Raw genomic sequence first — 13,791 nt, 5'->3', positions numbered from 1 at the left:
TGCACAGGAGACATGGCAGCTATGAGGCACCCATGAGTGTGAATCCCTGCACTACACCCTTATGCTTCTTCCCTGAGCAGCAGCATGCAGCCCTCCCCTCCTCATCACTCCCGAGTCGCTGCCTACCCCTCCGTGCACCCCTCCGTGCAGCAAAAACAAGCCCAATAAACTTGGCCAGGTTCAGGCTTTTACATACTGGGAAGTCATTGGTCGGGCGCCAATGACATAAGGCACTTTATGCCTCCAAAATCTAAACTGATATTGCTCAAATCTTGTATCATTCTGACCAGAACACATTTCTGCCTCGTGAAAACTTCTTGCTTAATGCATACTTGCCAACCCTACTGATTTAGGCGGTAAGCAGTCCTAACGCCTACCGATTTAGTGGCAACAAATACCGATTTCTTTTTCTTTTGGCCTGGTTGCCTGAGGCCCGGCACAGCAAGATCAGCATCCTCTGGTGCAGAGCCGGCCTTGGGGGGTGGGGGGAACGGGCGACAGCCCGGGGCACCACGCCCCCGGGAGCCTTTAGCCCCCACCACGCTAGCTTGGGGGAGTCTTTCAAGGGCTCCTTCGAGCTGGCGTAGCGGGAGAAGGCGCGGCATGCAGGCTTTTGATGTAAAAGGCACCCACAGCGGCGGGCTAAATGCGCCCCTCTGCCGCGGGTGCTTTGACAAAAGGCGCCTTTAGTCCCTCACCACGCCAGCTCAGGGGAGTCTTTCAAGGGCTCCCCTGAGCTGGCATAGCGGGAGAAGGTGCGGCATGCAGGCTTTTGATGTAAAAGGTGCCCACGGCAGCGGGCTAAATGCGCCCCTCCACCACGGGTGCCTTTAACAAAAGGCGCCATTAGCCTCCCACCACGCCAGCTCGGGGGAGTCTTTCAAGGTCTCCCCCAAGCTAGCGTGGTGGCAGAAGGCGTGGCAGGCGCCTCATTATCATTGAATGCACCCTCGGCAGCGTGCTCATTCAATAACAATGGGTTGTTGACGTGCCTTATTCCTATCATTACCTCCTCGCCAGACTATTTTTGAAACTGTAAGATTCCTACAGATTTTTGGTCACAGAATGTTGGCATGTATGTTAATGGCATAGATTTTGTAGAAGCAATACAGCTAGTTCCTTGTATGGGAGTAAATCTCCCTAGTAAAACCTCACTGGATGAGCCAATCAGCACGGCACATTAGCATGGTGAGCACATTTTCAAATCGAGATAAAACTACACGAAATAGGACTTTAAATACGAGAATGTTTAGTTATAGTTCATTTCTTTATTTTCGTCTTCAATGTGTTCCAGATTGTTCACTTGAGCCGCTTGTAACCTACTGCCTTGCCTCCTGTAACAAAGGGAAAAGCAGGACAGTTAGCTAGGAATCCACACAGAATGCACATTGTCAGGCATCCCAATACTTCCATATAAGAAATTGAAACAAAAAAGAGGTCTGGGTATAGGTTCAAAGCTGTTTGCAAACAGGGGCGTGCTAGGTTTGAATCTAAATTCCATATTGACAAGAACGAAAGCTGCACCGTTTGCTGCCCTATTCAAAGTTGCAATTTGTCCCTGCATCCAAAGGCAATGGGTGCTGCTTTCCGTGGCAATATGGTGTTGGTGGCATCATATGCTTCCAGTTTTGTTTTGTCATATAACCATCCATGTTGACATGGCATGTTATGTTAGAGCAGGCACCGTCATCAAAATGCTGCTGCATCTTCAATGGTTTACACCGGTTATATGAACTTATGCATCATAGCATCTTTTACAAAAACCATAGGAGCTGTCCTCAAGAAGCACATGCATGCTTTATTCATACATCACTAGAAACAGTACTCTTGTAAACTCTCTTTCTTGAAATGTTTTCTTCCCAAACATAGGAATGGTTAAAGTGGAGAAGATGTTACCATATCCGATCTTCATTTTGTTTTCTTATGGTAAACACAACTGAGTTCACAAATTGAATATACCCAAGGCTGCCCAGTAAATGAAGGGGGCAATTTGCAACACGTATTACCAACGCCAACAGTTTTGGTTCTTGTGTCAGCATTTGCCATACAATGCCATTATTATATCACCATGGGGGATTTTATTGAAATAAATATCCTGTACCATGACATGATAATAGAAGTGCTCTATACCACTGAGTGTTCGAGGACCCAGGTTAAACATGAAACATTAAAAACTGAAGGCTGCGTGGAATCAAACAAAATGATATTGAGAAGTGACCATTTCTGGTGGAACATTTGATAATTCTTCTTATTAGTCTTACGAAGTGTTGATATTTTACCTACAACAATATTTAAACATTATTGCATGGGAATACATATATTTATAGAAGTAAAAAATCAAGGAGTCCACTTATTTACAGGGATGTCCCAAGAAGTGTTCATTCTACAAGCCCTGGCTTTAAATATTAATTGAGGGTACCCGTAATTTTATTTTACGCTTGGCTTGCAGAACAGTTAAAAACATGAACGAACAATTATATGTTTGTATGACACTCCAGAATGTATCTGGGCTACCCAAAAAAATATAAGAATGTAATGTCATATCTTAGTTCGCAAGAAGTGGGTTCACCGTATGATGTATTTGTTCCCAAACACTTTAACAATAACATCAAATAAATAACAGATATGCATCTGTTATGTGTGCTCCACTACGAGGTCATGTTTAGTTGTTGTGAACTCTCTTGACATTTGTGTTGAAGAAAGATCTTAAGGGGTGTTTTATTAGTTTAATCTGTCACAGGGGCACTGATTGAATTGCATAATGTGAGAGGTACAAAAACCCTGTTACCGAAGAAAGTAATCCTTCAAGCATAAACACCAAGTCATAACATCACAGTAGGGTTCTACCCAAGGGGAGAAAAGGAACATTAAGATAGACAGTCCTACTGCATGACTGTCAGCCCTCGACAATCAGTGTTTCGCAGGCGGATTGTACTGATACTCATTGGAGAAAGTTTGTTATATGGTTTTATGTTACATCAGACTGCCTGTGATGACAGATCTTTCCGCTTCTACTGGGTTTACTCTTTTTATACTCTTAATTCATGTCCCACATTACAGGCATTCTGATGTAAGATAAAACCATATGACAAACGTTGTCAGTGATTTGTTTTCCAATGAGTGATACCGATGTAGGGGTCACCTGCCTCTCGTCCTCTGAAATTAGTTTAACTCCCCAGGGCTTTATTGCTGAATCGAGTATCTATCTCAATCTGTGGTATTTGTGTGACAAGTTGATTTTGCAGATTCGCAGTCAGATTACAAGACCTAAGATTTGTTCAAAGTGTTTAGAGGGCCGAGAAAAAGCCTTGTGAAGGAGGAATAAGAATTCAAGAAACCTATGGTCAGAACTGGTTTCTCTGGCCTGTTGAAATAAATGTAATTGTATAAACAAATGTAGTGATGACATTTAAAATGTAGGCCTGACGATTGGCAAGACTTGCATTTAAGAATTCATTGTTATGATTAGTAGGTCTTAAATCCAGAAGACATGAAGAAACTGGGGCGAGCTCAAAACTAGTTTCGGGAGAGACTGGATTAGGAGGGTCAGGTTACTATCTAGAGGGTCAGGTTAGATCTAGATCACTCAAATGTTCATATATCAAAGTAATCATTTCCGCAAAAGAATTGATGAACTCGTTTGCCAGCTACATTGATGGAAAAAGACTTGTAGCCACACAGGAAGGATTGCAGAATCTTTTTATAGTGTTTAAGAGTGTGTTTGTCACAGAGGCCATTGGCTAAATGAAGGGGTATGTGATCCCTGTTTTTTCACCATCGTTTTTCTTTCCTCCAGTAGTCCTGCTTCATGCTTCAAACGGAGGCACACTACCAGTAGCTGGTATGGTTTTAGGTCATCTAGCAGATTTTACTTTTCTCCAACTTCATTTAACATCTGGATGAGAGCGTACCAAAGCTGAGAAAAGACTTACTTCGAGATTCTAATTAAAACCTTGGTGCTATGGAGGGAAACTGTGGTTGATCAAACTCAAACTCAAAGAATTGGAAGCGTCTTTGTTTCTATAATTAGTGTATTTCATGTTTTGACTATGTAAGTGTGTAGACACTATGGTGTATTTTCTGTTATTGCTGGTCAACGAAGAGTTCAACAACCCACCTAGAATTTAGAGAGTCCATATGGAGACTGCTCAGATACATAACCCAAAGGTCTCATGCCTGCAAAGAAATGTGATCCTTAAAGTCCTTAAAGTTGTCTATCTTCATCAGGAGAACATGATTCGGGTAAAAGGTCATGCCAGTGGAAACTTCATGCCACAGCAGACTAGATGCATGTTTTACATTTTGCAAAAATATTGGACTCAGTAGTGCTTCTCATGCAAACACAGCAGCCAGCCAGGCCTGAATGTAAAAAATCATTTATGATTAGCTATCCAAATGTAACCTTACCCGGTGTCTGGCTTCTTTGGCGCGATGTGCAGAGAAAACCCAGGAGGACGCCATTCCTAGAGATAACGAGAATGCGTTCAGACATGTTGTTCCCCTACACCACATTGACCTGTTTTGGGTCACAATTTACATTTTTATCGCAGGCTACAATTGGCAATACAGCCTTTCAGTTTTGAGTTTCATAAACATTAAAATGGGTGGATTTCATTATATATATATTTTTTAAATGTGTTACAGCCAATAAAACATATATACAAAAGAGACAATTAAAAACTAAACATTAAACAGAACAATTTCAAATAACATGCACAAGACGCGGAACAATCTTCCTGCAAAGCAAATACAGTGATTCCAATTTTAACAAGATCAAGCAGGACCGGAATAAGACCAACAGATCAATTCTCATAACTCAAGCCGACTTAAAGAGCAAATTAAGCTCTTTCAATACTGTGATTCCCACGTTAGAAGCATCTTGTGACCCACATTCATCCGTTCCCAAAATGACTGTGAGTCCAACCACCAGTCCCTATCTACAAATTTCATGAATCTTTTGACTCACAGTTCCTTGTTTCCCACACATCCAATAAGGACATGTCTAGGATTTTGAACACACTGTCTGTCACAGCGTGTACACAGGTTATCAGCATATAGGTCCTCATGCTTAGTGTACAGAATTTCTCTTGTGGGCAAAATATTCGACCCGAATGTTAAGAAATCAGCTACAATCCCAAGTCTAGGAGAATGCTTCAGGTAGCGCATTATTATCCCCTGTGGCTTGTTCAACAATGACAAAGATTGGTGAACTTTCAGACTGCGCATTTCCGAGATAGTTCTGATCCAATCATTTCTTTTTAGGGAATTTTTAACCTGCAACAGGTTTTCCATAAGCTCTTGCATTGTACAAACATAAGACCGCAGAATTTCCTCTGCCAGTTTCTCAAATGTATTTAGAAATGGATTACTGTGAACCTGTAGGACAGTATTAATCTCCTCATACAGGGAGTTGGGCCATAGATTTCATTACAAGCTTTTGCCTTAGAAAGAAGGATTCGCTTGGGTCAGATTAAACCATTTTTTTGTGAGGTATTATTTCAGCAGTCCTTATCTTGCTGATGTTGCTAAAAATGACCTCAGATGTAAGGCAAACTCCGACAAAACAAATGACTCTCACTGTAATGGCATACCAAGAAATGTCTCAATTTCTCAATAGGACAGGAACTCTGGTGCTCAGTTAAATGAGCCCTCCTCTTCCCCTTTTCTGCAGAGTTTAAGGTAATCTGTGTGTCACAAATTCAAATCCCAGTGAATTTGGCCATCGGGTAAAGAACAGTTGTATAGACAGTCTGCAGCATAAGGGCCAAGTTTTGCCCTCACCTCCCAAGGGCCCAACAGCCTTTTCTCATTTGCATTTTAGAGCATGGGCTCTGCCCCCTTCTTGATGAGATGATCTTTAGCGCTCGCCCATCTTTATTTCCTCTCCTCCACTGGGTACAAGTTGCATCTTCCCCTCTTCTCTGCTTCCTCTGTCTAGCTCCATGTCTCCATATAACTGCCCATTGCTTCTCCTTCTCTACCTCTCTCTTTCTTTAACTATGTTATTCTCACACGTGCAATCATTGCCCAGATTTTGTTTTCACACAATGTTCCTATCCCCCTCTTTCTTCCCTTTTCTCTCTTTATAAGTCTTGTTTTTCACCTTTCTCACTTTTTCCGTGAGTATTTTTTTGTCTTTCTGGGCCACTTTACTCTCTTGCAGACATTCATTTTTGCTCCCCTTTGATGCCCTTTGTGTGCCCCATTCCTTCCATTGCAAGTCGCCTTCTCTTGCAGTGGAAGACATCTTCCACTCACTTAATAAATTACGGAAGCCCTGATGGTCATACCATCCTCCCATGACACACAGTTTTCTGCTGTGTGAATAAGCCTTGAATGTACTACAAACCATGGGACAGGATCTCAATTTGGCCCATTTCAGATGTGTAAGAATCAACCAGTCCTGACTTTTGGCTTCACATCAAATTGCATTCCGGACTTTGGCACATCCCTGCAGCCAATACTCATAAACTGCTTGTCTAGCATGACCAAAGACACAACATCATTGCTTCACGCCAACATTCGTGTACATTGGTGGATAAGTCGAGGGTCATTATGCATTGTGCACTCCCATTAAGACTTTTTTTTAAAGTTAATTAAGAGTAAAGCCCCGAGTGTGAATAAAACAGTTAGGTGGGAAAAGTGGGCATTGTGTTTGTTTACATTAGCTGTCAAATAGTCATGCTTACACGCAGATTACTGTTGTGCAGCAGAAGGGAAACCACCTGTGTCCATTAAGTGGGTTCCTCTATGGAATAAAGAACACATACATATGGCTCTACGGAGATTGAATCAGTCCGAGACCTCTTTGCCTATCTTCCTTAAGTAGTTGATTAAATTAGTACAATTTAGGGTCATAATATCTTTCTTTAACAAAGTAATGAAGATATCACATAAAAGATCAAACGTTGTCCTGTTCCACAGTATGTGCAAAAGAAAACAGTCCTATTCAATATGTCTCCCTCACCTTACATAGCCCTACATCAGGTCCATGTGTATACAGTGCAGGCCTACCTTATCACCATATCGAAAAAACCTAACCACACCACTTGCCAAAACCTCTGTTTCACATAGTTGTTTGTAACCTTAAGGTCACAGATTTCAGCTTTTTGGGCTGTGTTCCTATTGGAAAGATGTATGTGTTTTTAGCAAGCCGATGAAATGTTCCCTTCTCAGTAAGATGGTTAATGTTTCTGCAGTAAAGATCTGGCCCTAACCTTCTGGTCACAGTATGCTCGGTACCTTTTCTCAGTGGGCTAAAACCCATTCGCAGCAATGTATGTGTAAAATGCAGGTCATAGGTTCTCATCAATTTAAGATAGCTCTTTAGGCTAAAGCTGCAGCAGTGGAGGCATACCTTACCCAGAGAGATAACCTGTTCCAATGACAGTAATGACAGTATGGTAGTTTATTAGTTTGAATACCTGCTCCAGGAAGATGTGTTTATCATGCAGAGAAAAGTCAGTGTCCACATCCATGTGATGGAAGCTTGGGGATGAGATGGACTACTGCCTTTCCCTCTGTCCTGATGAATGTGCAGTTGAGCTTTTCACTTAAACCTGGGGACACTGGCATCTCTGTAGGCTCTGTTTGTATTGTATGTACTACATACAAGTATGCAGCATGCATTATATAACGAATCTGCTGGCTGTCTCCATGACTATCAGTCTGCCTTCAGAGCTGCCAGAGACACGGAAACTACTCTTCTGAACACCTGTGAATATCTGCTCTCTAACCTTGATTCCAGCATTCTGTCAACCTCGCTGACGGAATCCGAATCTTCCCCCAACTCCTCACCTGAGCTGCTGGAGCTGATTGCTGGTGCCTTCTTTCTGCGATAGTCCTTTTTTAACGAAGGTATGGTCTGCCTCGGGAAGCCGTCACAATGGTTACATGAACAACAAGCAGACCAGTGACCCCTCTCGCGAGATAGCCGGGCCGGGGAAAAAGCCTGCTTAAGCACAAAAAACCTGTGACAGTACTTCAGGAGAATAGAGAAATGAGGTAAATCCTGCTTATGCAGATGTCCCACGTGTGATTGTTGTAGAGGGTTCAGGCAGGAAAGGTACCACTTTGTATGTCCTAAGGTAGAGTGCTGATGAGTTCCAGAAAGAGTAATACACAATGAGAGATGAAAGAGTAACACGAGAAATACCTCACTGCACTGAAGAGAAGGACTGTGCTGAGGGTCGGTGTCCGGAGGAAATGCTGACAGCCGTCAGATGTGGACTATGGAGAGAGAGCATACTAAGAGAGAGGGGGAGCTGAGAGACCGGTGAGGCACAAAGGGATAATGTAATAGAATACACAATAGGAAAGAGAGAAACCTGGACTGACAGTGCAAGGGCTTAGCAAAGCCAAGGGAGCAACAGCATACTAACCAAAAGCCATGCAAGGCACAATGGATGAAACGCGCCAGTCGCCGGGAGGACTGAATGGAAGTACCTCCCGACGGTGGCCATTTTGTAAACGACTACACAGCGATGTGTGGCCGTCTAAAAACGTGATGGGAAAATCAATGGCGGAGAGCCCGCCAGCGCTCCCACAGACGCCAGACAGGGGAACGCATGACACATTCCTTCTGTCCTCATCCTCCTTGATCTTTCCTCTGCTTTCAACACGGTCAACCACGCCATCTTGATCAATCAACTCTGAGAACCTGGACATCATGGATCAGGCCCTGGAATGGCTGACCTCCTTCCTCTTGGACCGCCCCTCCCAGCTCCAACTTTGTCCCTTTCTCTCTGCCACCTCTCTCTCTACCTGTGGCGTTCCCCAGGCTCTATCCTCTCACCCTGGTCTTTCAACATCTGCTTGGCCCCTTTAGCCCACCTGATCTCTACCTTCTCCTCTAACTTTCAGTGTTATGTGGATGACACTCAGCTTTCCTTCAGGCTCCCCTCAGCCTCCTCTCCTCTCTGGCTCACTCCTGACTGTCTATACGCGATTCAGGATGGGTGGGCCTCCAGCGATCTCTGCCTTAATGCCAGTAAGACAGAGATCCTTCTCATTGGGACCTCTGCCCCTGATTTCCCTCTCTCACTCTGCATGCCTGCCTTGGACCCTCTTCCATCACCTTCCTGCGAGGCAAAAAACCTTGGTGTCATCTTCAACTCCACTCTCTTTTTCTCTCCTCACATCTTGGACTTTGCCAAAAAGTCCCATTACCAGCTGCACCTCCTCAAAGGGACTCTTCCTTTTCTCACTTTCCCGCAGAATCTCACTGTCTCCAGAGCCCTGGTTCTCTCTAGGCTGGACTACTGCAAAACAAAAGCTGCTTTCTCAATCTGCCTTCCTCTACTCTCTGCCTTCTGCAACTAATCCAGACTTCTAGACTTATCCTTGGCCTCAAGGCCATGGACGGTATCTATCCAGCCCTGAAATCTCTGCACTGGCTGCCGGTGGCTGCAAGGATCAAGTTCAAGACCATTTGCATTGTCCACAACACTTTCGGGGGTCGAGGTCTGCACTACTTCCAACGCCCTCTTCCAAAATACCTTCATTTGCTAGTACTTTGCTCAACTACCTCTAACTCTCTAAGACTTAGATGCTTCTCCAGGCAGAGAGTGGGGGGTAGATCTCTCTCCTCAGCACGTGCCTCGCTCTGGAATGGCCTCCCTGCCCCAAGCAAACTTGTGCCGGACCACCTGAAGTTCCGGAACTAGCCCAAATGGTACCTCTTCTACTCTGCTTTCTCTCTCTCGCCACCCCTGCGGACCTACCTGGCCTACCTGTCTGCTGTACCGACTGGTTGCTTGGCTACCCTCAGAGTCTCATTGGGTCCCAGCCTCTTTCTTGATCAGTCACCCTTGCACTGCCTCCGGGCCTACCACGCACTTAGGGGCTGTAAGTGTAACCCTACAGTCCCTTGTACTCCTTGCACTACCCAGAGCCGCGCTGCCCTGGCTGCACTTACTCAGAGCATTGCTGCCCTGTTTCCCCCTCACACCTCCCTTGAAACCTCTCCCCTTCCTTTCCCCTTGCACTTCTTGTACTTGCACGATCTGAATGACACAAGTCCTAGTAAGATCTTTTGTCTTTTCCTCCCTCTGTCTTCCCTCCCTTGTATTGTTGCGCCTAGCAACACTTGTGCACAGGCGCGTTATAAATGACGTATCATATCATATCATTTCATATATGCACTATGACTTTCAACTATGTTTATTTCTGTTTTTTTTCCCTGCACCCAAAGAATTGGAGGCTATAAAATCACATGAAAAATCAGGGGTAAATTAAAAACAAAAGTCATGAAAAAATATTTAAACATTGCCACATATGCAAAAGAATCCTGAGACATAGTTGATGGGAGACAGTCCAATTGATCGGGCATTCACCCTGTGGATGCTACAAAGGGGAGCAGGAGCCTGAACACCTATATGCTTGAAAATATGCCTACGCCACACTCCCCACCCACTTGCAAAACTCTCTGGCCAGGACCAGTGCATGAAGGTGCTTCCACCCCATGGAATGGCATGGAATGGCAAGGACAATTTTACATTGCAGGAAAGAATTTAAGAACACATGATTGGTAATGTTTCGTTTACCATCTGTAGGCTCGGTTGCGTGTCGGTTGCGTGTTTGGAAGTCCCGATGCGTCATTTCCTGTCTGGGGTTGTTTTGTATGGGCGTTCCACGAGACATCCGGCCTTGGGTCGCATTTCTGCGGCCTTTTCGGCAGCCCCTTCCTCCAAAAGGGGGGTCGCCCAAAGATTGATTATAAGAATCTTCATTGCCCGAATTACTGGACGACGTGTCCGAAAACGTAACCCATCTTTTTTTGGGGCCTGTATTCCGATTTACATTAGTTTTCCAAAAAGTTTGAGGATTGAAATCTTCTGCAAGGTACGGATATACCAGTTCCTTTTTAAAGAGTGAAATATCTTTATTTAATTAATTTGTCTTTTTTTCAGTTGTTAAATTCTTAAACACTAGAAAAGATTTTTCAATCTGCTATAATTGTAGTTTGGCTTCTGTAATTAACGCGTTTGTTAAATAGATAGCACCAAGAGGTCCCGGCTACATTTTGTAGCAACTTGGCTAAACGCTATCTTATAGTCATTGTCATTTAGAAAGAGGCATGGGATAATTTTCACCTGCAACCCCTGTGGAATGACTTGATTTTAAATATTCCTTCAGTACGTGTCTGTGCATTTCGGTGCGAAATTGCTTCTTTTTCAGTCTCAAAAGTGTCTCACTTGTGGATCCTTGATTTTGTATAGGTAATTGCAGATTTTCAAAAAATGAGGGACCCTCAATGAGTTCAGCTATTTGTGCCTCCATAAAGGAAATACTGTCAGATTCAGCCATGATGGCGTGATGCTCTCCAGTACAACAAGAGTGCACCAATGCACATGCAAAGTGCAAAAAAAGTCAAAACAATGCAAAGACCCCCCTTGTAGTCACGGCACAAGGTTGGGGGCAGGCTGTTTTTCTTGTTTTAAATTATTTTTAGTAAATATCAATTGGTTGACAATTGGGGGTTCTCCCCACTTGGTGACTCTATGATGGGGTCTCATGCATGCATGTCTCCCTGTCTTTTCAGAGTGTAATTGTTTATCTCCTGATGAAGACATAACTCAATTAAAGTTAAATACGTCAAAACCGGTTGAGAAACCAGAGATGAGGACGATTTTGGACACTGACGTGACCCATCCCAACCCATGACCACCTGGGCAATTTGTTGTGGTCTCTTATATATTGATTATATATTTCTTTTCTTTTTCTTTTTAATGAAGACAATAAGTAATCAATTGTTATGACTTTTTTAGGATAAAAGTTTTAGCTTATATGTGTTATTGTTGTGTATGTATGAATGGCTAATGGACGCTTGTGTATGAATGAGATGAATTGTATGTAAAATCATGTGTTCTTAAATTCTTTCCTGCGATGTAAAATTGTTATGAGTGCTATGATTAAATCATGATTAAAATTCTGATATTTAAATAATGATCAGGTCTAATTAAATTCCTTGATTCCCTTGTTTTCACAATTGTATCCTCTGGATCCTTTTTTTCCAACATTAGTAGTATACTAATACCCTGACCCAGAGTGTGGGGTCCCCTGTACTTTCAGATAAATATATGGAATGGCAAGGAGCCACATAGCAGTAATATGTTAAAAAACTGGTACGACATGACACATTGTAGAAAGCAAAGGTTATTTTCTTAAGTAAAATAAAGTGATTTTAAGAGTTACACATTGCTAGAGCTGTTGAACAAATGTAAATGTCGGAGAAAGATCGGAAGGCGAATGTGGTATTTGTCTCCTGACATATATTATCCCATTTGGACAGCCAACTTGCTCAGGATTGGCCAAATCTTAACATCAGCCCTGTATCTTGAGGATCTTGCCATGGAATGTGACACAGATCCACTCGAAAAATGTGTCTATGCAGTCTGGTATTTATTGTTAGACTCTAAACACATTATTACTTTGCAGGAAATGTGGGCAATGTTATTCCGTCCTGAAAAATGGTGAGGGGGAGACCTAGTGTATGTCTTCTTTCATGGGTTAAATTTGACTTAAATGCAAGAGTCGAGTTGGTAGATACCAATTGTTCAGAAATACAAATATTGAAGATGTATTTGTAGACCGTTCAGTGTTAATCCTATTCAACATTTATATTCATGCATTTGAGTGCTCTACATTGGATGCCACCCTATCATGTCACCCTAGCATGTCTAGAGAAATGACTTGATACTATTGAGGACCTTGATGCACTATAATGTGAGTAGGAGATTCTAATGCACACATCGAACCACTAAGCTGTCTAAATTGTATTCTTGATGAAGACGACCCTAATCAGTTCACGCCATGGTCATGCACTTCAAATGGCTTCCTTGCTTCTAGAAAGAGGATTTAGAGGTTTGAATGGCCGCTTAAATGGTGAACTCCCGGCCAAACCTATTGATTTAGTAAAAGTTTACGTGGCAGATGTTAAGGGAAATGCAGTTTATTGACTGTTTGGACAGCGATCATAATGCTCTAATAGTTACTTTGAATATTGAGTTTCTCAAAATGTTAAAATAACTAAGTAAGTTCATAACATAATGCCACCATTACCCACTGTAACCTTAAATGGAGTCCACATATTAAGCTTAAGTTATTATCTGAAATGTTGTCAACTAATTTATAACTTCCTTTGTGACTTCCAAGTGGAAAGAACCCATGGTCCTGTAGGTGTGACTCTTCTTTACGATATCTTGGTGGATCTGATTAGATCGCTAATTACACGATCAGTAAGATGCGCACAAAAGATAACCCCGGCATCTTCAAATTGGTAGTGCGATATAGTAAAGACTGTAGAAAAGCCAAAAAGGAATCTTATAGCTGTCATTACATAGATCTGCTGTTTAAAAGGATATAATTGAGTTAACATAGACAGCTGCAATTGACTTAAGTTGGCAGGAACTAAGGGCCACAGGGGAAACGTGGGAACAAAGACATTTAGGAAAATTGTCACCTATGGAAAGGCACAGTAGGATTCACTCCATCGATGACAATTCCTAGTGCTGTATGGTAAATTTGTGTACAGCGGACTGGGAAAAGAGGAACATTTCCAAATTCTCACTTTCACCTTAAAGCAGGACTGGTATCTGCCCTTGTGTTTCTCGGCTAGGGAGGTCCTTGATGCTCTGAACTCAAAGAAAAGTGGGAGAGGCTGCGGTCCTGATAATTTACCAGTGGACGTGTTGAACACTGAGCCACATATTTGAGTGCATGTATTAGTTACATTTCTTAATATCATTAATACAAACAAAACCCCATACCGCCTCTTGGCATACGGCAGAA

The 13,791-nt window shown here is 42.8% G+C and overlaps 1 protein-coding gene across 1 annotated transcript in view; it reads right to left on the bottom strand.

Moving 5' to 3' along the window:
- Positions 1-1,251: 1,251 nt before the first annotated feature.
- LOC138528587 (uncharacterized) overlaps positions 1,252-13,791 on the bottom strand; it is a 1,521,057-nt gene continuing 1,508,517 nt past the window's right edge. Inside the window, exons 21-22 of the mRNA XM_069640364.1 lie at positions 4,408-4,463; positions 1,252-1,334 (exon numbers count right to left, since the gene is read on the bottom strand). Coding sequence (XP_069496465.1) covers positions 1,300-1,334; positions 4,408-4,463 — 91 coding nt within the window. The 3' untranslated portion in view covers positions 1,252-1,299. The remainder of the gene's footprint in view (positions 1,335-4,407; positions 4,464-13,791) is intronic.

This window comes from Ambystoma mexicanum, chromosome 7q (genome assembly GCF_040938575.1).
Source record: "Ambystoma mexicanum isolate Mex_15411 chromosome 7q, UKY_AmexF1_1, whole genome shotgun sequence".
NCBI classification, from domain to species: Eukaryota; Metazoa; Chordata; class Amphibia; order Caudata; family Ambystomatidae; genus Ambystoma; species Ambystoma mexicanum.
This window is presented reverse-complemented; position numbering and strand designations above follow the sequence as displayed.